The 27905-nt window shown below is 50.8% G+C and overlaps 3 protein-coding genes across 7 annotated transcripts in view; 2 read left to right on the top strand and 1 right to left on the bottom strand.

Annotated features, from left to right (window-relative positions):
* LOC125281971 (focal adhesion kinase 1-like) overlaps nt 1–7738 on the bottom strand; it is a 73689-nt gene extending 65951 nt beyond the window's left edge. The window contains exon 1 of one of the 4 annotated variants that reach the window (XR_008959550.1): nt 7459–7577. Coding sequence is in view for 1 of the 4 variants with exons in the window: in XM_057312929.1 (XP_057168912.1) it covers nt 7459–7716 (258 nt within the window). In the remaining 3 variants the exon portion in view is untranslated. Of the gene's footprint in view, nt 1–5466; nt 6826–7458 lie in introns of those variants that run through there. The other 3 variants (XR_008959549.1, XR_008959551.1, XM_057312929.1) reach the window with 3 other exon arrangements.
* Nucleotides 1–27905, top strand: part of LOC125281949 (ral guanine nucleotide dissociation stimulator-like) — a 476760-nt gene that overhangs the window by 273640 nt on the left and 175215 nt on the right. The window lies entirely within an intron of this gene.
* Nucleotides 20620–22306, top strand: LOC130543868 (ral guanine nucleotide dissociation stimulator-like). Its single transcript, XM_057312930.1, has 5 exons — nt 20620–20787; nt 20902–21067; nt 21400–21432; nt 21808–21929; nt 22122–22306. Exons 2-5 carry the CDS (start codon nt 20948–20950, stop codon nt 22156–22158), a joined length of 312 nt encoding a protein of 103 aa, XP_057168913.1. The 5' UTR covers nt 20620–20787; nt 20902–20947; the 3' UTR covers nt 22159–22306.

Below are 27905 nucleotides of genomic sequence, written 5' to 3' on the forward strand. Positions count from 1 at the left end.
AACTGCATATGACAAAGTGGGAAGAGACAGCAGCAAAATACATAACCAACAAAGAATGTGTGTTCTGAATATATATAGTCTACAAATCAATTTAAAAATAACCTAATAGAAAAATATGGGCACTTCGAAAAACAGTGCATCCGAATGGCCAGTAAATGTATAAAAAGATGTGCAACCTCACTGTAACCAGGAAAAGGCTATTTAAAACCACAAGGCAGCAACACAGCAGAAACCACCAGAAGGGGCGGGGCGGGGCGACTGACACAAGACCAGAGCAGGGCTGAAGCAGTCATTAGAGAGAAGACTGGGGGGCGGCTGGAGCCTCCCAGCACAGCGGGGAGCAACAGGAGACTCCCTCACTGAGAGGTGCTCCAGGCCAAGCGCTCTGATGTACATTTAGTGGGGTCACAGTCTATAACTGACTATAAACTAGAACTTTAACTTCACTTGACCAATGTAAGGAGAAAGAAACTGTTTCAGATCACTTTTTCCCACCAGCTCATTCCTTTTATTTTCTCCATCACAGGGCTACACCACTGACTCAGTCTGATGGGGGCCAGAAGAGGTACGTGGAAACATCCTTTGTACTTCGCGTCCACATTATGGTAACCTAAGTCCACCCGTCTGTCCCTAATTCTCTTCTCTACCTTAGTAACAACTTCATGTACTTCAAGATCACAAGGCCCCCTCAGCAGGAGCACAGAGTCTTCTTCAATCATTAAACCAATGACTGAGGGCCAACCCACTATAGGAGGAGGAGGAAGCTGTGAAGGACCCACAGATCCGTACAGGATAATACAGAGTCCCTGTCCCTGAGCTCACAATGTTCTATTTGCCTTCAGGTGCGTCCAACTCTGCATAAGACATAGTAGAAAGTAAGCATATCACCAATTCCATCTTTGAACACTAACTTTTATCTAGCTCTGATCTTAGGGAAAAAATAAAGGACAAAGGCAAAACAATATATATTAAATTTAGATATGACTTTAATGCTAGGCATAGAATCAATTCACACAATACTGTTTTAGTAGTCACCCCAAGACTTGGAAATCATCCTGACTGTAATATAAGCAAGCCAATCTTTCAACACCAAAACAAAACCACCAGGGAACACGTGCCTTGAGCACCCACATATACACACTTTCCTGCTATCTGCCAAAAACCACAAGTCCAGGGGCCATACAAATTGCTATTTCAATGCAAAATCATTTATTTAAAATCCAAACCAAGATTCAAAAGAATTTAATGACCTCAGCATAAAACATTCAAAATCCCTAAACAAAATTAGTTGTGAGGTCTTCCCAAGACTCTAGAAAACCTGAAAAACATACTGAAAAAGAGTCCTGAAGTGAAGGCAATCTCACTAGCAAATCTAAGTGGTCAGAAGCCAAACACATGCCTCTGCCATTTACGACTGATTTTTTGCCTGCTACGACTTGCATTTCTCTTAAAACACTCTCAAGTAGTGGTTGACAGACATTAGCATGCAACAGAAGCTCCTGGACAGCATGTTCAAACAGACTGCGGGCCCCACCCCCCGAGTCTGATTCAGGAGGTCAGAGGTGGGGCACGAGCACAGGCATTTCTAACCCGGCCAAGTGATGGTGATGCAGTTGTACTTTGAGAACCACTGCAAACAACCAGTTTACTGGTTTACTGTGGTGTGCGCACGCACGTGTTTCCCTTCGCAATAAGCAAGACCAAGGGGAACTTGCTGAGGAAGAACAAACTCTTTTTTTTACCCAAATACTGACTTTTCTTGCCTGAGTGAAGGTAAGTGACCTGTTGCTCAAAACGTTTACTCTGAACAACAACGTAAAAGACTCTCTAAGCAGATCATCGGAAGGCCAGTGTGTCATGGAACTGGCATTACAGTGTTAGGAAGATGGATTTTTTTTTAAGATTTTATTTATTTATTTGACAGAGAGAGACAGCCAGCGAGAGAGGTAACACAAGCAGGGGAAGTGGGAGAGGAAGAAGCAGGCTGCCAGCGGAGCAGGGAGCCCGATGTGGGGCTCGATCCCAGGACCTTGGGATCATGCCCTGAGCCGAAGGCAGATGCTTCACAACTGAGCCACCCAGGCGCCCCTGGGAAGATGCATTTTTAAAAATGGTTTCAGGGCATAATGTAAAACCCTTGTAAAGTACATGATGAATCCAACTGATTAGTAAAAGATACATTAGAGCTTCTAGACCAGTCATCAAGGATCTTTTATAAATCCCAACTTCCTAGGTCTTCAGAATATAGAATGAGTCCTAACGAACACATGACCAATTCCTACAAAATTAATTTCTAGAAAAAAACATTTGAAAACCATAAAGGGACAGAGAAATGCCTTTTTCCCGCAGCTCAAGTTTCATGATATTTATAATCTAAAATAAAGCAGACAAAGATAGAAACAGATAATCCAAGTTCTCCCTGGTATCAAGTCCTACCTGGTTTGTAAGTAAGGTTCTTTACCAAGGCAAACAAAAAACAGTGGACTGCTGACTGACGCAGGAACAGTTCTCCAACAACGAATGAGCCTGGGTTCTTTCATTCAATAAATATTGTGTCAGACACTGGGGATGCCATAGTGTGTAAAACAAAGTTTCTGCCCTCGTGTTGCTTAAATTCTATAAAAAGACACACAATGCACTACAAATATGGAATGTATAAAACCACGTCAGCTCTTTCTTCAGTCCATCAAAGACAAACACATGGTGCTTTGGTCACAAGTAGACCCAACAAGCACCTACCGTTCACAGCACAATCCAAAGCACCAGATGGCAGGACTTTTAAGATAGAAAATGGAGGCAGAAAGGAGATCCTAGGCACAGACAGCCCATAGATACAACTTTTTAGGTTCTTCTGAGCCTTGGTTTTGGTCCACTGGCCCTAAATAAAGGAGGACAGAGTACGTCAAGTCTTAAAAGCACGATGGAAAATTCTAAATCGGCGAGAACGAGCACATTCACTTCAGAAACATTTATAGAGCAGCAATGTGTTAGAGATTATAAATTCTAGGATTTACTACAAGGGGATGAAACCTGCATGAGAAATTTACAATTTACTTTTCCCTCACATTACACCTTGCTTCCCACAAAACTATATTCATAAACACTGACACCCCCCCCAAAAAAAGTCACCAATGAAAAAACTCTGTAACAATGTAGAGGTTACTAAAGCACAACCTTGAACAAATAAGCGTCAATCACTGCACTATGCATTATATATTTGTATTTAACTGATTTTAAATTAACTTAAAACAAACAATTTTGGTATGTTCATTAAAATGTTTACCTACACCATGTTGGCCAGATCACAGCTTCATGATATGAAAGCGTCAGATTCAAACAGAAAATATAATTATTTCAACTCTCCCAGACACGGTACTTACACCTGCATGCTACTCACTCCCCCTTCGGAAGGCTGGGTTCAGATCTGTGAGACTACTGCTGCTCTAGTCCTGTCTGGTCCTAGAAGCTGCACAGAGAGTTCAGCAGGCCCAGCCAACAAGGACCTACCCCTTGTGGGCCAAGAGGCCCACGGCAAGCTCCTCGAACTCCAAACTTCCAGTGTCTCCTCTGCAAAAATGAGGATAGCAATAGCACATTCAATGGTTCTCAGGAGGAATAAAGGAGAAAAAGCATGAAAGCAATCACCTCAGGTCTGGCACGTGTCATCTCCCAGATTTAATTCATCGGTAAAAAGGTAGTGACACCTACCAACAACACACAATACCCCACACGTAGCAGTAACATTACATCTCCTCCCCTATCAGTGGATAACATTCACATGTATGACTTTGGTCATTTTTCTTGTTCTGAAAAATGAGTTTACAGTAAATGCCAATGTATATCAATAAGATCTAGGCAGAATTTGTTTCGTTCAATACAAAGCTTGCAAGGAAAGACCTTCATGTCCTGACAAATAAGTAAACTCTGTGACGATGCTACTTGTTCCCTTCTCGGAGGCTTTCAACTGCTAAAAAGTGGCAATAGTGCCACCCAGCCAAAAACATCTATTTCATACTTTCCTCTAAAAACCACTTCATTAGTGTTTATGCAAATCAGACCATAATTAACGGCATTTGCTAAAAATCTCACCTATCCTGAAAGTTGAATTACATATGCCTATCTGAATTTTATTTCCATGATAGAGCCTAGCAAAAAAAAACAATACAACTGTTACAGACAGGAAGAGAGGGGGTTCTTCTGGTACTTTATAATCAGAAACACATTTATGTAGTTCTGAATGGTAAGATTTGGCACCATTCCTAGAAATTAATGCCACAAAGTGGTAGACAGCAATTTCATTTCTCCTACACTAGGTTGCCTTTTGGTAGTCATGAAATGGAAGAGAGAAAAAAAAAAAACCTTGCACAAATATTAGCAGAGAGAAAAAGCCATCAACGGTTTAAATAATCCACTACGAAACATGGTTTTCAGAAGAGACATAAAAAAACAACTACTTAAGGCAGCTGGCTGAGGCACTGAAACACAGGTACACCCAAACAGGAGCTGGAACCGCGCTCATCCTCTTCCACCGAGGATCCGTCTAAGGACAGAGATGCGACTTCAGATTTGAATGCTTACTGCACTCACAAACTTCCTGGAATTTACTACTATTCACTCAAATAAGGTCATTTACTTTGCCCAAGTTTTTAGAATTTGCATTTTAAATAATTTCTATAGGCATCAGTAAAAATTCCCAAAGACCCCCACAGCAATATTTTGCTAATTATTTAAGGGATTTTAGTAAGGACATACAGTAACGAAATAAGTTCTTAAGCTCGAGCTTTAAGACAAAATAAACTACTACAGAAACTAAACTTTACTGGTTTACAAGCCAAAAAAAACCCCTCATTTCACAAACGATAGAATTTTTAATTATATTGAAATTTAAAACAAGATTTTAGCCGAAAACTGTCTAAACTGAAAATGTTTACTTTCAAAAGTTAAAGACTTACATATTAAGACTTTGACTCTCATCTTTCCTGTGTTACCCTTGAGACAAGTATTTTCTCAAAATTAAGACACTTAAAAATACAGGAAAAAAGGTTTCCATAAAATCTTTAGAGATAGAGAAGTAGCAACTCAAAACTAACATCCAAAAAAGAAGAGTCATGTTCAAAATGACTCTTTACTACACGATAGAACATATACAGTACACAGAAGACACTATAATTTTTCCTGCGGGAACTAATCAGCATTTTTTTAAGGGGATAGCTTTAACAATACAATTGTTATTTAGACAATTTCTCAAACTTCCCAGCGAGAAAAGTTATGTGACTTGCTGAAGAACCCAATTTTAAGAATTGGGATGTCAAGTTCTCTAATTTCCAACAATGGGCATGGAGTGCTAGAGAAACGATGTTAGTGAGAAATGTTCTAATGATCTGCACTGTGGCTCCTAACTTCTGGTTTCACCGGACACTTCCACCCCATCGCACTCATGGAGCTTCACTCCTAATCACGACTCACCTTCAGCGGACCGCCGGCCTGAAAAGAGGCTGAAGTCCTCTCTCCTGTAGGGCTCTGCCCCAGGACTCTTGGCCCCAAACCTTAAACACTAAGTTCTGGATTCAATGTCTTTATTTATCCAAGGACTTGCTTCTTGATGCATCATAACCTCTGAACAATGCGTAGGTCCTTTTATTCAGTGTATATACTCAAGTCTTAGGTTGATTGTGGGATCCTTTAAAAGACAGCAATGGGTTTTAAACAATCTTTCCCCAGTTTTCATTATTAAATCAGAGTATATGATAATCACCGGAAAGATATTACTTAAAGAATGTGTAACATGGGATCTTGCTGCTTCGACAACATTTAGCACACAAATGTATTCAAGACACGAGTGGTAGGCTCATTCAGTGTTTCACCTCCAAGGACAGCCACAAAGAGAAAACAATGTACTCATAAAGACACCGGAACGCAAACTTTCTTCAGAAGTTTCATGTGTTTAAATATTGCAGGATGTTAAAAATTATCTCCAAAGCACAATGGCATGAAAAAATCACCTACATTGGATCTCAACAAAAATAAGGTGAATGCTAATTTGCAATGTATCTTTCCATCACTTCATCCACCTTTCAGGTTTTCAAGAGATGAGACAACTGACCAGAGTTCACACATTTCCAAGAGAAGACTGCTTCCATTATGAGTTTTACAAATAAAATATTAAGAGTGAGGCTCTGGTATTTCATTTCAAATAGTAATGGCCTATTTTTCCAACCACGAAAATGTTGACATTCTACCTAAGAATCCCAGCGTTGGTCGTCTTATGTACAGATCCCCAAATCCTTACACCGCCTTCAGCTTGAATGTATTTCAACCAGTTCCCATAATTACTACATTACTATTATCTTAGTCTCACTGCCAAAAACCCAGCTGCAGGCTAACCATGCAAGAATGAGACACTGTTGAAATGACTAAAAAAATTTTTTTACCCTTACTGCATTAAGCTAAATCCTGCAATTAAATAAAACCAAGTAACACACACACCCCTCCTCCTCCTCCTGAGAAAAGAAAGGAAAGGAGAGAGAAAGAAACAACAAGTCCTTCTTCCACCTAAGCCAGAAGCAGAGCTGGGGGCTGGGTTGGGAAGAGGTAAACTTGGAGGCACAATGAATCAACGAGGTCTCCAGGCCTTTCGCCCCAAAAACCACAGGGCCACAGCAAGTTGAGCGCCAGCTGCGGGGAAAGAGCTGGCCCGGATCCGGGTTCGAGGCTCGCCCTTCCCTGCCGCAGGGCCAGTGAGTCCCCATATCGGGTCAGGGCTCTTCTCCCCCCTCCAGGTCCCCAAGGATTTCCCTCTTCCTCCTCCTTTCTCTCTCCCCCCTTTTGTCTTTGAGGCAATTGGCCAGCTCCCAAGGAGGCCGGCTGGCCTCCCCAAGCCCCCGGCCTCCCTGTGCGCTCCGGCCTCCAGCCCCTCCGTCTCTCCGAGACCCCCGAATCCACCAACTTCCCCATCTTTCACGAACCCCCCCAGGCCTTCTCATGTCCCCCAAACCTCCCCGTTTACCCGAGCCCCCGGCCTCCCCTCGTCCCCTGGCCTGCCGGAGCACGCCGACCTCCCCACAAGTCCGTCCTCCACCCATAGCCGTTCTCCCAGAACACGCCCCCTCGTCCCCCTTCCCTGGCCTCTCCTGTCCCCCCGGCGGCCTCCCCACATCCCCGTCCTCCCGGAAACCCCCAGTCCGTCCCACATCTCCCGACCCGCCCGCGCCCCGATCCTCCCCAGAGTGCCGCCCTCCCCGGGCCCCTCCCTCGTCCTCCCCACTTCTCCGGCCTCCCCACATCCTCGGCCTCCCAAGCGGCGCGCGGGAGGGGTCCGTCTCCGCCTCATCCGCGGCGCGGACCGGCTGGTTAGCCCCGCTCGGCCCTCCGCCCGCGGGCCGCGGCCCTGCCAACCCCCAGCACCAGGAGCCGGCCCACCCGCCCGCTTCCCGGCCCCCGCCCCCTCCCCGCACTCACATGGACCGCGCGGGGCGCCGGGAGGCGAGGGCAGACCACTGCGAGGCGGCGCCGCGAACCGACGGGCGGCGCTCCCTCCAACGCCTCACGCCGCGGGCGCACAGCGCTCCCGGCGGCGGCGGCGGCGGTCCCGGCGGCGGCGGCGGTCGCGGCGGCGGCGGAGGCGGCGGCGGCGCCGGCTGCGGCGGCGGCAGTAGCAGCAGCAGCAGCGGCGGGCTTGCGCCCTCTGGCCGTGCTGCGTAGGCGAGGGCCGCGCATGCGCGGCGACCGGCTGAGGAGCGCTTCACCGCCCCGGCGCGCGCCCGGCCGCGTCCCCGCGCCGAGCTTCCGCCCCCCCCCCCCCCCTCCGGAGGACCGGGCATGCGCCCGGTGGCCCGCGCATGCCCTGCACAACACGGGGCTCCGGTCCCGAGACCGCGCCGGACAGTCGCGCGGGGCATTCAGGACGGCAATGGACTGAGCGAGCCTGTGGTGGCCGGGTCTGGGGAAGCCTCGGCGGAGGCCGGGAGGCGCGGCCCGCCGAGCTGAGGTCCCGGGGCTCCCACCGGCGGCACTCTGGGCCGGCGGGGCTGGACCGACCTCGGGGAAGCCCTCCCACCCGCTGCCCTGCCCCCCACAGCCCGGACGCGGCCCCTTTGCAGGGCCTCCCTAGCCCGCCGCCCTGCAGCCCAGCCCCAGGGCCGGAACCCGCAGGGTCGCGCCCCCCAGTGGGCCGGGGCCTGGCCCGAGTCCTCGCGCGTCTTCGCCAGGCTTCCTGCCCACCCCGAGGAGTTAGGTGTCCCGGGACCCTCTGCACACAGGAGAGTGAGGCTCACATCAGGGATGTGTTCCGTGGCATCACAGCTAATGCTGGGCTGTACTTAGATTGAATCCTGAAAGACGGCCTGAAAGAGGCTGTGGGAGGTGGCTGGAGGTAGACAGATGTGGGGCCTGCGTGCTGGTCCCTGGGCTGCAGAAAGAAGAGGAGGACCCCCGGGATCTGGGAGTCACCAGGCCTAGGGCAGCTGAGCAGACCCAGGACACCAAGTGGAAGGGGCAAAAATGCACTCGTCCAGGGGCTTCTTCAGGCATCCTTAGGAACCTGGCGTTTGTTCTTTAGGCCGCAGGCAGCCTGAGGAGGGTTTCAAGCAGGAAGTAATATCTGATTTGTGTTCTTAAAAAAAAAAAAAATGGATAGGAAGGGGCAGGGCTACTTTCATCTTTATGGCGTCACTTTGATCCTCACCACAAGCCAGGAGGGTCCTGGGATGGATCCATGCATTGGTCTCCCTACTCAGAGGGGAGTCTGCTTCTCCCTCTCCCTCTGCCCCTCCCCCTGCTCTCTCTCTCAAATGAATAAATAAAATCTTTAAAAGAACAAAGGTAATAAATATCCCAAACTCATCATTTCCTGATGGCTTTACTACATACTGCCATCATCTACGCTCTCGTCTGTTGTATCTTTACAGCAGAAATCCACGGAAATGACGTGACGAGCCGCTGACATCTCTTCCTGACTGTTCAGTAAGGGCAGGCTGGGAGCTTGAAATCAGCCACGGTGGGAATATGCACCCCATGGAGACTGGCACACGCCACAAATCAGCACCCCCCCCCCCCGCGGGAGCCTGTTATATTTACCAGCATTGCACGGTCTATGTGCTGCATGGTGAGATGACATACAGTCTGGAAACAATGAGACAGGGACATTTAAAACAAAGCTTCATTTTAGTCCAACGAAATGAAATGCGTTCTGAGCACCTGCGAATTCCGTGCCCACCTCTCGCTTCCTCCGCCGTTGACTCTCCGTGATGACAGCTGTGATTTGTGAGCACCTGGTAGATGCCAGGCGTATGAAGTTGTATTCTCTTATTATCACTTTCCGGTTCAGTGTGAATATTGTCCCATTTCATGAATGAGAAAACGGAGGCACAGAAGGGTTAAGACACTGCCCAGGATCAAACCTTTTGCACCCTGCCTCAGGGCCTCTTGTCTGGCTCCGTGTGTACCGTCCCCCTTTCTTGCCCGAAGCAACCCAGAATCTGCGACTATGTCATTGGTCGTGTCGTCACTTTAAGTTCCAATTAGTCTTCATATCCACTTGTTCTGCGTTTTCTGAAATGTCATTTATTCTTTGGCTTGAGCGATTTTCCTTTCCATCTTCTCCACTCTCTGCGATTGCATTTAATGGCAACGTTGATAAAGCCCTTTTCTTTAGGGTGATCTTGCCAAAGCGAGGGGTACTTTATAACCTTCAGCAGATAATTAATGCGTGTGACAACCCACAGACATTGCACACACTTCAGCAGGACGATTGGGAGGAGTTCACAAGCACCTGAGCTGGAAATAAATTACAGGGGAAAGGCCTGCACCCCCTCCCCCGGGAACCCACACTCCGAGGCTGGCACCTCCTCCTTCCCGCAGCATCCTTGTTAACAGTGTCGGCAGCCAGCATGGTCACCGTAAGGGGGAAACCGAGGCAAGGAAGTGCCTCACCCAGGGCATCAGCAAATCAGCACCAGAGGTGTGTGGGACACAGGAGTTCTGGGCAGAACCCAGCCAAGAACGGGGATTACCTCATGCTAAATCCAGTGTTTGTTGAACGACTGAATGAAGGTCCCTATGTACTCCTTTCTCCCCGTGAATATGTACAGCGTGTTACCTTTGACCCTCTGACTGTGGTTAAAGTGAAGAGAAAGAAAAGAAAAGAGAAGAGAAGAGAAGAGAAGAGAAGAGAAGAGAAGAGAAGAGAAGAGAAGAGAAAAGAGAAAAGAAAAGAAAGAGAGGTTTTTCTTTGTGATGAGAACTCTCAGAACTTGCTCTTCTCACACCTCTCAAATACACCATAGAGCAGTAATGAACTGTAGTCCTGGGGTGTACTGTAAATCCCTATTCCTTATTGATCTGAAACTGGAATTTGTACCTTTTCACCATTCACTAAATTCCCGCACCCCCTCCGCCCTCTGCTTCTGGTTACTTCAATCTGATCTCTTTTTCTGAGTTAGTCTTCCCCCTTTTCTCTTCTTTGTCTCAGATTCCACAGAGAAGGGAAAAATAGCTCTCTGTCTCTCTCTCTAGACAGGATCAATCTCTCTCTCTCTCTATGCTTCTCTACAGAAAGTCTTTGCCCTGTCTCCCTTATTTCACTTGGCATCATGCTTTCAAAGTCCGGTACTGTTAGCACACTTAGCGGGATATCCTTTTCTTCTGGCTGATTCCTATGCTATTCTCTAGGTACCACTTCTTTCCCTACTCAGCACTAAAGGGCACTGATGTTTTCCGTGTCCTGGCTATTGAAAATAATGCTTCTTGAACATGGAGGTGCAGGTAGTTCTCTTTTTAATTTTTGGAGGGACGTCCACAGTGTTCTGCATAGTGACAGTACCAATGTGCATTACCACCAGTGGTGCCCAAGGATTCCCTTTGCTCCACATCCTCACCAGCATTTGTTATCTCTCGACTTTTGGAGGGTCGCTCTTCCCGCCAATGTGATGTGATGTCTCATGATGCTCTTGGTTGCATTTTTCTGTGGGTTAGTCATGTTGAGGAGCGTTCACTGTGTCTGGGGCCCAGGGACACGTCTGCATTAGACCTTTAGTTCCTCGTTTAGACACACAGGGGTGGGTGCAGAAGCACTCTTCTGGCTGAGGTGCGGGTGCTGGAATCGTAAAGAGGACACCATGGGAGTGGACAGAAAAGGAGGAAAGGGAGGGTTCTGAGGTCCTTTACTCTGCCCAGGGAGCCAAGAGATCCTGCTCCTTTGCTCTGTGACTCTGCAAAGGCACTGCGTTGAGGACCCCCGAGAAAAGGCATGGCTTTTTTTGCTGGTGTGCCTGCGTGGGGCTGTGCCACCAGAGCTGGAGAGCTGGATGCAGGGCGCTTCCTTGTCCATGGTACCTGGTGAGTTCTGCTGGAGGAACTGGAGCAGGAAGAGTCAGGCAGAGGCCATTGTGGTTGTCGCCCCTGCCCAGAAACAGCTTGAAAGTTTTAGTAGCATTCTGCAGTCTAAGTGCTTAAGAGGGGAGGTGGGCTCCAAGATCTTCTCAATTATTCATTGAGTAACTACACACTGAGCACTGCCCTATGCCAGGTATCTTGCTGGGCCCGTGCGCAGAGCTGAAATTACCTAGGGCTCCTTTGCTTTAGGAGCTCCCAGTCTACACATGGACCAAAGCTCCAAAGAGAACGCACGTGAAAGAAAAGAGCAAGCGCTCTGTACTAGGAATGAAGTGTGCTACGGAGGAAGGCTGGGGAGTCACTGCATGGAAAGATATGAAAGGCCTCACTGAGGCTGAGGTTGCTGAGAACAGATTGACCAAAGGGAGCTAGACCTGCACACGTCAGGGAGCAGCGTTTCAGGAAGAAGTGACTTGTGCTGCAGACACTCAATAACAGAAGCCAGTTTGGCCAGAGGAGTGAAAAAGGCAGCCAGGGTGGCTGCAGGGACACTAGGAGGAGAGCAGAGGGGAGGGAGGAAGGCAGGGACAGATGCTGAGGCCTGGGAGACTGTTACTTATCTAGAGTTGCCCCGGGACTGCATTGCCCTGATACCCTGCACGTGCAGGTGCATCGCTTTAATTTCTAACAGTATTTGTGGGTGAAGAATGCGGGCCCAAATTAGCATGGTTCCCCAGGCTCAAGGTGTGTCAGTGGCTGCGGCTGTGACCAGGGCCATACTGGAAGAGGATTTTGTCATGAGTTGGCTCACGTGACTCGGGATGCCATCTGGACTCAGAACCTGAGTTCCTGTGTGTCTTTTGGCCTTGGCACTGCCTCCGTTCTCTGTCCTGTGAGCCTCTGTAGATGGCAGCTCAAAACATCGGTGCTTGGTTCTGCTTCAGAGAGAGAAGAAGAAGGGAAAGGGAAGGAGTGAGTAGTGGAACATGATGGAAAGTAACTAGGGAGTGAGAAACTCTTTGCATGACATGTAGAGAAGCTCTAGGCATGGTACTTCATCACGTTGAATATGTCCTGTGGGTCAAAAGCCAGTCACTGACCACTTAGCGGTTACAGTCTGATGCCTATACCACAGGTCAGGATCCCTGGGAGCCATGGTGAAAGCCGCTCCCCTCATAGACCCAAACGAGGTAAAGGGGTCTCGTTCTTCATATAACGGGAAACAATTGCATGGTTTTACTATAGAGGATGACAATGCCTGCATCTTCTTGCTTTTCCAGGCCATCATGGTGCCCACCTTAAAATGAGGCCAAGAGGGAAAGTGACAGTTGCAGTATTACAGGGCTGGAACCCAGGCCTCTTCTGAGCAGCCCTCCATGCCAAGTCCCACCCCTTCTTGTAATTCTTCCATCTTGAAAATTGTGCCTCAGATACACAGGGGACCACCCCACACATGTAATAAATACTCTTATCCACAGACACCAGAGGATGTCCCAAGGAAGTAGATTCTAGCCTGATCCCCACACTGCAGGCTGGGAAAGTGGGGACTACGTGAGAGACGCAATGACATAGGACACACAAGTGCGCAAAGAAACATAGAACGTAAGGTCTGAATTCAGCTCTGCCTCCTGAAGCTTCGGACCCTAGTTCCATTTCCAGAGAGTGGTGGCTATGGCCTTTTTGGCTCATTGTGTCCAGTTAAGGAGATGACATGGGGGAGAAAGCTAAGGAGTCAACTGCCAAGAAGGGGCTCTGGATAGGTCTGACTGAACACATGGTCCCAGGGATTAGAATCTTGAAAGAGTGACCTCACTTCCTCTGTGATAGGCCCCAACTGAACTTAGAACTCTGGTAACCGGGCACCCAGATTCAAAAGACAACCTGCTCTCCAGCTCACTTGGGTGGAGACATTCGAGAGAGCAAGATGTTCTCTTGCTGCCTTCCTCCCTTCAGGGTCTCTGGGCCCAGGCAAGCCCAGAGAGAGAGACTTTCAAATAATTGTAGACGTCGGCTCAGCCCGCTTTTCCGAGCCCTCTGGACATGTGGCAGGAGACACCAACAGGTAACACGAGGCAGCTCAGGGCAGCCCACTGGAGAGCAGGCAACAACTGTGATGTCACCTCAGCAGGCCCACACCTCTTGCCCCTCATTATGTGTGTCCCTGTGTGTGTGTTGGGGTGGGGGGCTGGTTGTCTATGTGTAGAGAAGGGGACAGAGGATGTGGGACACACCCTTCCTGGGCAGAAGGAAGCTGCCAGGTGTTGGAAGCCTGGCCCATCTTTCATGTTCACGCCCCAGGTCATAGCAGGCAGGATGAGAAGCTGAGCACTGGGGACCAAGCTCAACTACCTCGATGTTAATCACGAGCTCTAGAGTTTCATCCGGCTACGTCCTTGCTCGATGTCTTTTCAGCTGCCCCTTTTTGCCTCAACTGGAGAACAGGATTTCTAATGCGGGTGGCCCCTTGTGGCAATGTCCCGGGAGGACACTAATGTCTCTTGACCCCATGTCTATGGGGCACTGCATTTTCAGAGCTGCACCCAGGAGGTCATCGAAGAGCTGGTCTGGGACTTCAACTACAACGCCCTAGACAAGTGGCAGGTGCACCAGGCCACCCAGGATCAGTGCCGCTCTGAGGTGAGAATGGGAAGAGGGTTCCACACGCCCAGGGCCCCCACACAAATATGGGGACAAACCTGGGGCCCTCCCATGGTGTTTCCACATGAGTGCCCCGCAGGCCCAACCACAAAGTCATCCCAGTATCCACACCTCCACCACCAGCTGTGGGAGAAGGTAGGAAGACACTCTTCCCATAGGTGGGAATGGTAGAGAATAGTGTTTGTGTTTTTTGCAGTTTGGGGCGTGGGTTATTCTGTTTCATTCTGTTTTGTGTGACTTTTCCCGCAGCCATGAGTGTCTTTGCATTTTGCTACTGTTTTGAGTATTTTCTTGACTCACCCCAGCCATCCTGTGTAGAACCCAGCTCCACTGTCCTTGGAGAACGTGTCCAAGGCCTTATGAATCCTCACCCCACACAGGGTGATTGAACATAAAAGGAACGGTGGGATGAAGCCATTCTATATGTTCCTCTGTAACGTATCACCTCTCAGAACACATCGACTCATTGTATGTCCCCCGGGTCACAAGCTGTGTCCTCATATGTCTTTTTGGGCCTCCGTATGGGAGGTTGTCTGCCGCCGTGAATCAGCCTTTCAAGCACGGATTGGGTGCAAGGCCTCTGATGCCTCCTGGCCCAGGTAGTGGACTCTGTCTTTTCAGAGTTCAATCCAGGCCATCTTTGAGGAGCTGCTTGCTCCAAAGGCTCAGCTACTCCATCTCCCTTGACAAGCAGCAGGTGCCTCGGCCCACAACAACATCCAATGCTGGTCTGGGGTGAGAACAGGTCCAGATTGATGTCCAATCTCAGGACCCACAGATGATCACGGCAAGGCCAGAACCCACACTAGAAACAACCAGCTCCCCTGGGGCCTGCCGAGGAAGGTGGATTTCCCCTGAACCTTTCTCCCCACCTGAGGAACAGACCAGGCCGCAGCAGCCTAGGGAAATGCCATGCATTCCATGCTCTGGACAGTTCTCAGGCCCAACGTCTATGATCTCGAGCAGCGTTGGAGATGCTAAGCCTGTGCTTTCTCCTGTCTGCAGTAGGGATGTTGACTGATGACTCAAAGGCATACAGTTCTTAATAAAGCCTATTCAGAGAGAGAAAGGCTGTGGTGGCTCAGCTAACAAGATGTGTTGAAGTGACCAATGCTTTCTCATTTCACCCCTAAAGGCAATTGTACTTTCAAGCCTAGAGCCTTTTTCTGGGTGGGCCCTCAAGTCCCTTTTCTTGCACAACTTCCTGAAGGGATGGGACTCTCTGGTCTGAGCACCAGACCCTGATCATCCTGGTGGTTCGTGGTGTTGAAGCTGACTCCATTGCCCCCCACACCCCCCTTCTCTACCTGGTGGGAAAAGGAATCATCCCTGTCCCTGGATGAGGCCCAGACGATGCTGAGGCTCCGAGAAGGCACAATGGAGCATTTCGTACAGTCCCTGGTGCCATCCTTCCCAGATGGGAGCATCTCAAACACCTCAACGATCTTCTGCATGTACGAGATGTTCACTTCAGCCACACAGGTCCTGGGCCAGCAGTTCAATAGGTGAGTGCCCACCCCATGCACAGCACAGGGTGAGCCTCCCATCTACTGGGTGTACATCTCGGGAATGGCACTACCCTCTCTGACCTTCCCTTTCCTCTTCTGAAAACTGGGGTGGTTAAGAGGATGAACCTCATACAGGTACTGTAGGAAATCATGGGAGGAAACATGGCACGGTCTACTCTGGTGCTTGGCTCTGTAGAAAGGGCTCCTGGACGTGCTGGGCAATTTCTTGCTTAATAGTTCTCTCTCTCCGGTCAAGAAGCTCTCAAGTGCAACCCTCACAGGCCGGTGGCCCTTCTGGGTTGACGAAAGGAAATGCAAAGCAGGCAGTTTCCCCATGTGCAAAGGACTTCTGAGATTCCATCTAGATGGTTCTGGTAGTTGTCCTTTGTGTGAGCAGCTCAGGGGCACACTGGGAGCAGGCAGACCAGCCCACGGGCCACTCAGGATTTGGAAAGTGCGGGCTGGGAAGTAGTCGTTCAAGAATGTATATTAAGCACTAGGAATGTGAATGGAGAGAGGAGATACAGTGTCTGGGTCTCAGTTCTATTCAGAGGGTCAGATAGGCACTCTGCACACCCTAAGCATGCATGTCCAATGGTTGTTAGATGTGACATCTTCGTAGCCTCCTCTAGCTTTGAAAGGATCCACCTAGAGCTGGATCATAGGACAGATGAAATGATCAAGTAAAACTGGGACAGGGGTTTGGGTCCAGAAGCAGGGCTGGCTGCCTCCACAGAGCAGGGTGGGGGACTACAGGGGTGCTGGCTGGGGAGGGATTTGCCAAACCAGGGATCTCACCGATCTCTTGATTTCCAGTGGGTGGGCTTCATCTGGGGGGCTTCATGTGAAGAAGCAAATGAGTCAAAGAAGGCTGTGGAGGGGGTCCCGGGCCCTCTGGGCGGCAGAGCACAGTCTGGGCTCAGTGGGTGCCTGAAACACCCATCCCTTTGACGGTCCCAACTTGCTCTGCCTGCCCCTCCCTGCTGACCACCCCAACCGGGGCCAAGAACCGAGGCTGTGCTGAGCCGACCACTCACAAATCTGCCTCCAACCTGAGCCTTGATACTGGTGTGCATGGAGGATAGAGTAGATCAGGCCCATGGCCAGGTAGAGGAGAGGAGAAGTGGAAAAACCAGACTCATTCAGGTTTTCTGGAGGACCAGGCCTCCCACTACGAGGGCAGCTAGAGAGGGGTTGGAAGGGGGCTGGGGCCATCCTCTGGGACCCATACAGAAAGAACGGTGCTGTGGGAGTAGCATGTGCAATGCAAGGCCAGGCCTCTGACTCTGCTCCACATATGACTCTCCCCAGCACCCTGTCTCCCTTCTTGGGTACCTGGCCTGACCAGAATTTGCAGGCTATCTATCAGTCCCTGGGCCGTGACCGTGTCGAGATCAAGGTGGCCTATGTGCATGGGGCCATGGTTCTGAAGTGGCATGCCTGGGACCTGACAAACCATGTCCCCCTTCTCCTGATGCAGCGGGAACTTCTGGCGCTCACTGAGGCAGAGGTGGAGGGTAAGGGGGATGGCAAGCTGGGAAGGCTAACTGGGATGGGGTTCATGGGCTGGGTATTCCTTTCAAGGCCATGGGGTCTGTCCTGGTTTTGCAAAGGCATCCGGAAAGTCAGTGATGTGGATGAACCTTTCTCTGTCTCCTGCCCCAGTGCCAGCTCCAGGGCTCCTTCCAGCGGCAGAGCCAGGAACAGGGCCTCCTATAGAGCTAGAGGCGACCCCGGCTCTGTGTCAACTGTCACCTGCGGTGTCAGAGCCAGCCTCCCCTCTGTCAGCTGTTCCAGAACTGCAACCCGTGCTCCCATCTTCTGCATGTGTGCCGGGTGCTGAGCGGCAGTCAGCTGGACCACCCTTTTTGCTGGAAAGTTTCACTCAGGCAACAGCCACAGAGCCCACCGCGGCCCCAGAGGCTTCCTGCCACCGCTGTGTCACCCCAAAGAACCAGCTGGGTGAGGAGAAGCCCGACCTCCTGGACTTCCCTCCCAGGCTGGTGGCAGAGCAGCTCACGTATATGGATGCGGTGAGCAGCTGGGCTCTCAGGGTGGGCCAGGGGCAGGCCTTCCTTCTGCTCTCACCTGCCCCACACCTGCCTTTCCCTGATGTGGACTCCTATGGTCTGGGACCAAATCTCAGCTCCACCACTTCCCAACCCTGTCAACCCATCAAGGCTCTTAGCCCCAAGCTTTCCCTATCCAGCTGCGGACTGTAGCGAGAGACCCTGATAAGCACTGATACGGAGGTACTAGGGAGAAGAAATGAGCCAGAATGGAGAGACCAATGGGCAGGCCCTGGTCCCGTGGGTGGAGGAGGGCAGCTCCCTGTGTTCAGTCAAGTCCATGGGTCACCCACTCATGTGCCTTGGAGGATGAGTACCCTCAGCATTGATTAGGCATCTGATGTGTCCATGAGGACAGGGCAGACGGAAGAATGTGTGGTTGCAGCTCCCGTGTGAGAATGTGCATCTGAAAGGGGGGGAAGGACCAGGGGGATGACCAGTTGGAGGGGAGGGGAAGAAGCCCCCTTGGGTTGGACCACCTTGCAGTGCCACCTGGAGCTGGGAGTTCCTGAGCATGATCAGGGTGCCAATGCCCTCCTTCCTTCCCTTGCTCTGTTTGCTCCTGGGTCATTGTGTACTGGGTTCCCTCAGGGAAAACAATGGAATGAAATCCACGGTCTCGAACCAGGCTCAGGCCAGATTCTCAGCTCCCTGAGGTCCAGCTCTGACCTGTGACCCCCACGTAGGACATGAGTCTTGCATGGGAAATGGCTGGGTGAACCAAGGTCCGCCTGTTCTCTAGGAGCTGTTCAAGAAGCTGCTGCCCCATCAGTGCCTGGGCTCCGTCTGGTCCAAGCGCAACAAGCCTGGCAATGAGCACCTGGCACCCACAGTCCGGGCCACTGTCGCCCAGTTCAACGGTGTGGCCAAGTGTGTCATCACCACCTGCCTTGGCAACCCAAGCATGACAGCCCGGGACAGGGCCATGGTGGTGGAGCACTGGATCAAGGTGGCCAAGGTATGCAACGGGAAGCCCAGCCGAGGTGCTCTCCTGAGTCTCGGGCACTGCTCTTCCCTTGATCAGGTCTCAGGGTGGAAGGCCCTGGTCTTTGCCCTAGGGACTGTGCAGTCCCTAGGCTCTTTGGTCCAGGGGCATGCTGACCTCGCCTTGCATGGCCCCATGCTGGGATGCTCCGTTTCTGCCTGGCTCCTTCCTTGGAGTGAGGTAAAATCTTCCTCCTCCTCTGGGCCTCACGTGTGCCCTTCGGCAGGTCCCTGGACAGCGGCTTCCTCCAGCAGGAGCACTTTCCCCTGAGGGGGACTGAAGCTTGAGAGCCAATAAGGTGCTGGCTCCCCAAGTGACAGCCCATTCTCTTCTCTCCCCAGGCCTGTCAAACCCTGAGGAACTACTCGTCCTTACATGCCATCCTCTCGGCTCTGCAGAGTGTCTCCATTCACCGCCTCGAGAACACGTGGGGGAAGGTTTCCAGGTGAGTAGGCCTCTCTCCATGGAGGGACCAGGATGGACGAGGGAGCTCCCAGAGGCTTGTCCTCTTCACCGTCAGGCAGCTTGGACCTTCTGGGAGGCGGCAAACCCCGACCACAGGACCTGGGCTGGTGGGTGGGTCTCTCAGCCTCCCTGGTGAGGAGGCCACCATGCCTCCCGCTTTAGAAATCAGTTTTGCCAAATGTCCCACACGTGGCTGAGCTGCATTAAATCTCTTCACGTGTTTCCTTGACAGCCACTAAGCTCTCTGCCCATTTGAACCCCAAATTGACCCAAACAGCGTTTCTCAATGAATATGGGAAGGGAGGCCCAGGACGAGCCACATGAGAGCTCCCTCCCATGTCCTACAAAGACCTTAGTGCTCAGAGGATCCCAGAAGAAACCCTCAACCAGGCAGGTTGACACTCTGGGGTTCTCAAAGAAAAGGCACTCGCACTCAACCCTGCCACATTATTTGTCGATTGATCGTGCCTCCCTTGCCTCTCTTCAGGAAGCCATTGAGGATCTTTCAAAAGCTGTGCAGCAAGGACACCGCACAGGGCAGGAACCTGCTCATCAAGGTAGCCTGGAAGGTGTAGGTCTGGAAAGAGAGGAGGGGTGGGAGGGAACAGGGTCCTGAGTGGATGTAGTCGGGAATGGTCTGAAGCATTCCTTGGGGAGGGGAAGCCTTTGTCATGAATGTGGCGACAGCCTAGGTGAGGATGCCGTTGGTGGCGAGGGGGCAAGCAGGTGGTGTCCAAGCAGACTCCCTAGCCTACACACCCTCTCACTCTCTGTCGACAGCTGGTCCAGGTGGGGGCCTCTACAAACCTGGAGAGCCCAGAGGACAGACCTGTGCTCAGTGATGGGGTTGGGCTGGGTTGAGGGCCACAACAATGATGAGAGTAATAGGACCCTGAGTCCTCAGGAGACCATGGGAGATAGGTGGAGTTGTCACGTTTTCCGATGAGAAAACAGGCTCGGGGAGGCCAGGCTGCAATGTCAAGTTCACACATGGAGTGAATGTTGGAATGAGATTGTTCTGGAATCACTCACGGCCTGCTTCTGGATAATGGGGCCTCAGGATCAGTATGAGTTAGGTCAGATGTCTAGGTTCTGACGTCCAAGATGGTGGGGGCAAGTGGCCTGAGGGTATGATGGTCTCAAGGAACTTGTCCTTGGTCCTGCAGGAACGACCGTCCAATAGATTTGCCACCCTGGTGATGGCCCTCCGGGGAGCCCAGAAGAGGATGCAGAAGAAGGTGAATGTGCCTGAGGCCCAGGGCCTCCAAAGTCAGAGGAGGAGGAGGGCTCCTCCCTGAGGGCTGGAAGCCTCCCAAAAAGGAAAGATCAGGAAGGGGGGGGCATCCTTCCCACTCCAGCTGCGGCTCCTGGGGCCACAGCTTCTACAATTCTTATTTCAAAAGAACCAGGAGGAGGGTCCAGAAAGGTCCATAGAGAATGGGTTTTGCGGGTGGAGAGGGACTGGCCTAGTGCTCCATTCCCTGGCATTTTTGAAAAGCAGGCCCTGAAGGTGATGAGGAGTCTGATGTTCTGGGGGGGAAGGGAAAGGGAACCCGTGGGGGGAGGCTGCTAAGGGTCCTAGGCTGCTCCACGTGAGCCCATGGGGTGGGCTAGGAGGCTGGAGCGTTTTCAGTGGAGGGTCCCTGTGGACACCAGCGAGCAGGGACTCATCCCAACCCTCCCCCTCATGACACAGGGTGTCGTGCCTTTCCTTGGCACTTTCCTCACCGAGCTGGTGATGTTAGATACCGCCATGGAGGACTATCTGGAGGTGGGTGAGCCTGAGGATTGTGGGGGAGGGACCAGAATCCGGAGGTTTGGGAGCAGAACGCCCCTGTACTGAGCCCTGAGCTCTCAGGACTCGGCAAACCTCCCCTCATGACAGCCTCACGGCTACCCTGTGAGCCTGGGGGCTGTTGCCCATCTCAGGGATGAGCGAGGTGAGGCTGCAGTTAGGCCACAGCTCCCGGTGCCGAAGACTGGTGAAGCAGCAGAGCTTCCTGAAGGCAAAGCTGCATGAGGTCTGTCTGAGTGGACCTCAGCCTCCCCCGGTGAGTTTGCCCGTGGGGGGAGAATGAAGTCAGGACCCTCCACGTCAGCAAGCACCTCAGTAGCCGCAACAGCCCCTTCCTGCCTGAGGCTTCGGCCTCCCCTACTGTCTTCCGAGAGGGTGGTGCTGCAGGGTCCCGACCTGTAGCCAGTCCATCTGCCCCATGTCCTCCTTTCTCTGGACCCCAGAGCCTGGCCTAGATCCCAGGCCCACTATCTGTGTATGCACGGCCCCCTCATGGGTCCTGGCCATGGTGCAGCATGAGAAGGGATGGGAATCAAGTGCTCCTAAGAACCAGGGGCCTCATTCTGATGGACTTTGTCTGCTTTCCAGGGGAATGAGATCAACCACCAGAAAAGAAATAAGGTGAGCATATGTGGCGCTTCCCGCAGGGAAGGGTAGGGAGTGGGCCTCAGAGATGTCCCTGGGAAGAACATTGCTTGGCTCCATGCCCTCCACCTCACATTTCCTGGGATCCCTTGAGAAGAAAGCAGTGCAAGTCCCATCCCGTTAGGAGATGGGGACAGAGCATGGCATCCAGGAGAACTTCCCGGAGGAGGGGCTACTGATATTCACCTCTGAGAACAGGTGGAGACCAGATGAATCTCTAGGCAGGAGGGTGGCCATGTGTGCCAGGACCTGGGATAGGTCCCCGGTCCCGCTCCTCAACCGTCACCAGGTCCTGCAGCTCCCCCCCCACCCCAGGCTCCCTATGCATCCTGTGCTTCTCTGTCTGCTCAGGAATACCAAGTCATGACGGACATCATGCTGCTCCAGGTGGCTGCCGAGAATTACACCCTAGAGCCCGAGGATCCTTTTTGGGCCTGGTTCCAGGCTATGGAGCCGCTCAGCGAGGCTGAGAGGTGAGGCCCATCAGGAGCTGGGTCGGTGAGGTTCGGGGTGGACTCTTTCTGCTCTCCACTCCTGGGATCCTCCTTCCCTGGGCAGCCTCAGGCCTTGTTGCCGGGGCGCCAGACTCCAGCTGTGGGCAAACACTGGCAGGGACTCTTGAATGGAAGCTCCTGGGCAACTCACAGGTGTCCCTCTGTCCTTAGCTACACCCTGTCCTGCCAGCTGGAGCCCTGGTCCTAGCTGGTCAGCAGCACTCAAGAAGGAGAAGAACTGGCCGCAGTCAACCTCAGGGCTGTGCAAGTGTCCAGTGGCCCTGCAGGGATTCCTCAGCAGCTGCATCCTTGCGCCCATTTTCTCCACACCCCTTCCCCCCATCTATTTCCTTATGTAGGGGGCACCATTTAGTTGTTTTAAATAGTACCGTGATAGATTTGCATGTTAGGAGATTAAAGCCCTTGTTTTGTTTTAGAGCCCATGTGTGTGGTTTGGGTCTTTTACTTCCTGCAGTAATGGAAAACTTGCACAGACTCTCGTATTCGTTCCTGACCTAGGAAATCTTCCAGAGTCATCAGCTACTGTATGTGGGAGGAAGGAGAAGTGGCAACCCTTCTCCCTAGCCACTGGAGGGCACCCCAAAATCCCCCTTACTCAGAGCACGGGTCCATTTCAGTCAATGAATTTGGGCAAACAGCAGAGACAGCCCCTCAGAACTCCTGAGATTTAGAGGTTGCAGGGACTTTCCCAGGAATAGCAACAACCACTGAAAGTGGGAGTCTTTAAGACTTGTACGCCCCAGAACTCCTTCCTGCCCCAGGACTGGGGTTGCCTTTCTCCACTCTAAGGCCAGGAAGACTGTGTCCTGCTTCTTCCATTGAGATGCTTTTTTAGTTTTGTGTTTGGTTTTGGAACTTGTCGTATTGTAGTTCAATCTCTGGAACTGCATCAGCACCTAGTGGGGAAAAACACGGAAGGAGATCAAATCCTGCATGTGAAGGGGACAAAGGCAGAGGAAGATAATTTGCAGATGGACTCAGGGCAGGCAGGACTTTCCAGCCTCAGTCTCCCCGTTGGCCGTTTACCAAGTTTGGAATCTTTCTGGGATTCTTGTCAATGATCTCTGGATTCCCTTTCCTGCTTGTTTTGTGTGTTGGGAGAAGATGGGAGGGGTACCTTAAAGGGCACACCTGAGCCTGGTTCCATGAGCATCTATGCTGACCTAGGAGCCAGGATTTCCAGTCTTCGTGCATCTCCTTATGCAGTTCTTCTGAAGCAGCAGTTCCCTCCAGGCCCCAGGCTCTGCGTCCGATCCATGGTAGCCACTGTTCCCTGGCTGGCATCTGCTGGATCAGGGATGGGTTCTCTCTTGCCAGGATAATGGGAATTTTTTTTTAAATTTTTTTATTATGTTTTGTTATTCCCCATACAGTACATCATTAGTTTTTGATGTAGTGTTCCATGATTCATTGTTTGCGTATAACACCCAGTGCTCCATGCAATACGTGCCCTCCTTAATACCCAGCACCGGCCTAGCCCAATCCCCCACCCCCTCCCCTCTGAAACCCTCAGTTTGTTTCCCAGAGTCCATAGGGGAAGACTTTTTTAAACAAACCCAATTTGATGAGTTTTGACACGTGTATATACCCATGATAATGAACATAGTCATCATTCTCAAAAAATTCCCTGATGCCCTTACAATCCTTCCCTCCCCCAACCATCCCGTCACCAGGTAATCACTGGTCTACTTTCTGTCTGTCTGTGTTTGTTGGTTTATTTTTATGCAAGGGTGCTCTTTATTTTTTTATTTAAATCCAATTAATTAACATATAATGTATTATTTGTTTCAGAGGTAGAGGCCAGTGATTCATCAGTCTCATATAATACACAGTGCTCATTACATCACGTGCCCTCCTTAATGCCCAGCACCCGGTTACCCCATCCCCCACCACCTCCCCTCCAGCAACCCTCAGTTTGTTTCCTATGATTAAGAGCCTCTTATGGCCTGTCTCCCTCTCTCTCATCTTGTTGTATTTTTCCTCTCTTCCCCCATGATCCTCTGTTTTGTTTCTTTAATTCCACGTATGCATGAGATCATATAATTGTCTTTCTCTGATTAATTTATTTTGCTTAGCGTAATCCCTCCAGTTCCATCTACATCATTGCAAATGGCAAGATTTTATTGTTTTGATGGCTGAGTAGTATGCCATTATTCATACCACGTATATATATTCCATTCCATATATACCACATCTTTATCCATTCATCTGTCAATGGACATCTGGGCTCTTTCCATAGTTTGGCTGGTGTGGACATTGCTGCTATAAACATTGGGATGCAGGTGCCCCTTCGGGTCACTATATTTGTATCTTTGGGATAAATACCTAGTAGTGCAATTGCTGGGTCATAGGGAAGTTCTGTTTTTAACTTTTTGAGGAACCTCCAAATTCTTCTCCAGAATTAGGTACCAGTTTCCATTCCCGCCAACAGGGCAAGAGGGTTCCCCTTTCTCCTCATCCTTGCCAACATCTGTCATTTCCTGACTTGTTAATGAGGTGGTATCTCATTATGATTTTGATTTGTATTTCCCAAGTGATATGGAACATTTTTTCATGTGTCTGTTGTCCATTTGTATGTTTTCTTTGGAGAACGTCTATCCGCGTCTTCTGCCCGTTTCTTGCTTGGATTATTTATTCTTTGGGTGTTGAATTTGATAAGTTCTTTATAGATTTTGGATATTAGCCCTTTATCTGATTAAGACATTTGCAAATCTCTTCTCCCACTCCGTCGGTTGTCTCTTGGTTTTGTCGACTGTTTCCTTTGCTGTGCAAAAGCTTTTCATCTTGATGAAGTCCCAATAGTTCATTTTTGCCCTTGTTTCCCTTGCTTTCTGTCACTTTAGGTTAATGTTGCATCCCCTGGAATTTTATATACACGGAAACAGGATGGACAGTATGTCCAGTATGGTTTGTTTTACTCACCCTAATACTTTTCAGATTCACCTTTGTTGTGTGCACCAATAGTTTGTTACTTTCCATTGTTGAGGAATATTCCATTATATGGATATACTAAAATTTGTTTATCCATTCACCGGTTGATGAAAATTTCAGTTTTGTCCAGTTTGCTTTTCTACATTAAGCTGCTATGAGCATTCATGTTCACATCTTTGTATGGACATACGCTTTCATTTCTCTGGGAATGGAATACCTAGATCGAATGGGAAACACATAACTTTTTAAAAAACTGCCAAATTATTTTCCCAAGTGGTTTTACACTTCTATCAGCAGACAGGGCACGGGATGGGGCCACTTTGCCATCACAAGCGGGAAACTGTGAGACTGGACCCTAGAGCTTCAGGTGGGGAAGCAGCCTCGAGAGATGGGCCTTAGCCAGCCTGACCCGAAGTTCGATGAGTGAGTGAGTCTAGTCCTTTTTTTTTTTTTTTAAGCTTTTATTTGTTTATTTGAGAGAGAAAGAGATAGAATGGGGAGAGGAAAGTGGAAGCTGGGAGAGAAAAAACAAAGCTGAGAAGATGGGAGAAGTGGGAAATCTCCAAGGGCAGTCTGCTCACCTTGCAGACACCGGAAAGCGGGCAGCCTTCTGTGCTGAGCACGACACAAAATCTGCAGAGAGAACACTGCTTTCGTGGGGATTTAATACTGATAATGACTTTTGTCCAGCCCACGATAGAAACAGGTCCAGGGGAGCCCCTGCAACTGCATTGTCTTTGCTAAACCAGGATGCACTGCCTGTTCACCCTGGAGAGAAGGTGAGGGAGCCTCCTCTGGACTCAGAACTGGTCCTCCCCTCCCCCGCCCTGCCTTGGGAGGCTGAGGAGCTCAGTAACTGAGAGCACAACTTTGGAGCCACACGAGCTGGGTATGAATCCTTTCTCTGCCATTTACTTGCTGGGTAGACTTGAGCTGGGTAGTCATCACCTTCTGGCCTCAGTTTACCCATCTGGAAAATGCATTTAATAGCACTTATCTGATGAGTTGTGACAATGAAATGAGAGAACCAATGGTTTGGGGCAGAATTTCCCAGAAAATGTACATCTTTTCTTCTCTAGAGGCTGGTGCAGGTATGTGGGTGCTCTGGATGGAGGCTAACTTGAGCCCTAGCTGCAAGTTTTCCAGGCCAAACGGGCATTTCCGGTTAGGAAGATGGGAGTTTGTCCCCGTCCGGGACCTGCTGAGTGCTGTACAGGGAAAGGGTTTCCCCTCTGTGTGTTGGGGGGGGGGGGGCGGGTTGTGAGTAATGGGAAGTGGGTGTGTGGCCCAGACCTGAGAGCAGTATCCCTGGAGAGCCCCACGGGTGAGGTCCTGGGGTCACTGCTATAGGCGGCTTAGCCCCTAGGGCTGAGCCTCTGGACAGGGCCTGGAAGAGGTCCAGCTAGTGTGCCCTGTATCCCAGACACCTGGAACGCCATGGCGGGGCAAGGAGTGGGGAGATCTGTGTGAGCAGGTGAGCAGGAGTGGCTGGGGCACCCCTAGCTCCAGCTGAGGATGAAACCACACCTGGGGCAAATCGTTCACATGTCCCCTCAAAAGAGCTGCATCCACTGCAGGCACTACTGGGGGGCATGACCCTTCCCCCCACCCAGAGGAGTTAATAGTCCCACATTCCAACATCCCTACATTAAATTCCTGTGGGAAGTGAAATTTCAAGCATATTGTAAAACGTCCATCAGCAGCCTAGTTCTGAAAGTCCAGAATGTTCCCTCCTGGGCAAGGAGCACATGGTGGTTGTGGCCCATCTTGCTTTTACGCTGGCCAGAGTTGAAGGAGGGAATCTGGCTTCTGGTCCCTCAAATTGTCCCTCCTTTGTTATGCTTCCCCTTTGAGCATCTTCCCTAGGGGTGCCCCCTGGCCCCTTCCCTTCTGCTCTTGCAGCCTCCCCCCTCCCCATTTCACTGATGAGGAAGTTTAGACTCAGAGAGGTAGAGCAGTCCCCTTAGGGCCACTGGGCTGTCACGTGGGGGAGCTGGGGTTTGAACCAGATTGGTCGGACTCCTCTCTCTGTTCTTCTGCAGGGTGTCCCTCTTCCCTGACCAGTCTCCTGGTTCTGACCACCTGAGGGCCAGCATCCCCGGAGGGCAGGTGGCACACCCATACCTCCCAGTGGCCCATCTTACTGGATCTTCGAGTGCCCCGGGCACCAGTTTCCTGGATCCCACTTCTTCTCATTCCAGTGTCTCTGTGTGGATCTGCAGGCTGGTCAGCGCCTTGATGTGGGCAATAATGTGGGCTTCGGTGTGTCCTTGGTGACACCAGCTTCTTACCGCCCACCCTCTTTACTGTGCACCCACCCCCAGTCTTAAAGTGTGCTTCTGTTTCCACTATGAGCAAGTCCCTCCTAGGGACAAGCCCTCATCAGACTAGGGAGGTGGGAGGGTGCTTTTCAAGGAGGAAGTGCTCCCAGGATGCAGCTGCTTTGCCAATACACAGGAAGCCCTTCCTGAATGCTTCCCACAAAAGGTCAGCGCTCAGCCTGTGTGGCGCAGTGCAGGAAGGGGAGAAGCCGCATGGTCTTGTGTGTTTTGTTTTTTTATGTGGGGTCTGAGCATAGCAGAGGCTGCACAGGGAGAGGGAGGAGTGCATGCTTTGCAGTGGGACAGACTGCAGCTTTGAGCTCCAGCCCTGCCACCTGTTCCATCGCTTGCATTTTTCCTTTGTCACGGTTTTCACAACAATAGAATGAAGATGATGTTAACATGCCCGTGCTGCAGGGCTGCTATGAGGTTTGGAGACTGTGGACACAGCATCTGACCCACAGAGCTGAGGAAAATCAGCTTTTATTAACACTGCACTCTGGGCGGTCCTTTGAATGATCGCCCCTCCATGATCAAGATGAACAGTAACCTGTACAGGAATGCTATTGCTACCCCATGATACTTATGGAGGGTATATTGTGCCAAGCACTCTGCCGAGTGTTTGACAGGAACAGTTCATTTTCTCCCCACAACAACCTAAGGTTATGGAGCTTCTCTGTAA

The sequence above is a fragment of the Ursus arctos genome, unplaced genomic scaffold (assembly GCF_023065955.2).
Source record: "Ursus arctos isolate Adak ecotype North America unplaced genomic scaffold, UrsArc2.0 scaffold_16, whole genome shotgun sequence".
Taxonomy (NCBI): Eukaryota; Metazoa; Chordata; class Mammalia; order Carnivora; family Ursidae; genus Ursus; species Ursus arctos.

What these genes read in the sequence shown, in the direction of transcription:
- LOC130543868 (XM_057312930.1), top strand. Translation starts at nt 20,948, where the DNA reads ATGAGCGAGGTGAGGCTGCAGTTAGGCCACAGCTCCCGGTGCCGAAGA. An exon ending in ACCACCAGAAAAGAAATAAG is followed by an intron (nt 21,433 to 21,807) that starts GTGAGCATATGT and finishes CTGTCTGCTCAG; the next exon opens with GAATACCAAGTCATGACGGA. An exon ending in CCGCTCAGCGAGGCTGAGAG is followed by an intron (nt 21,930 to 22,121) that starts GTGAGGCCCATC and finishes CTCTGTCCTTAG; the next exon opens with CTACACCCTGTCCTGCCAGC.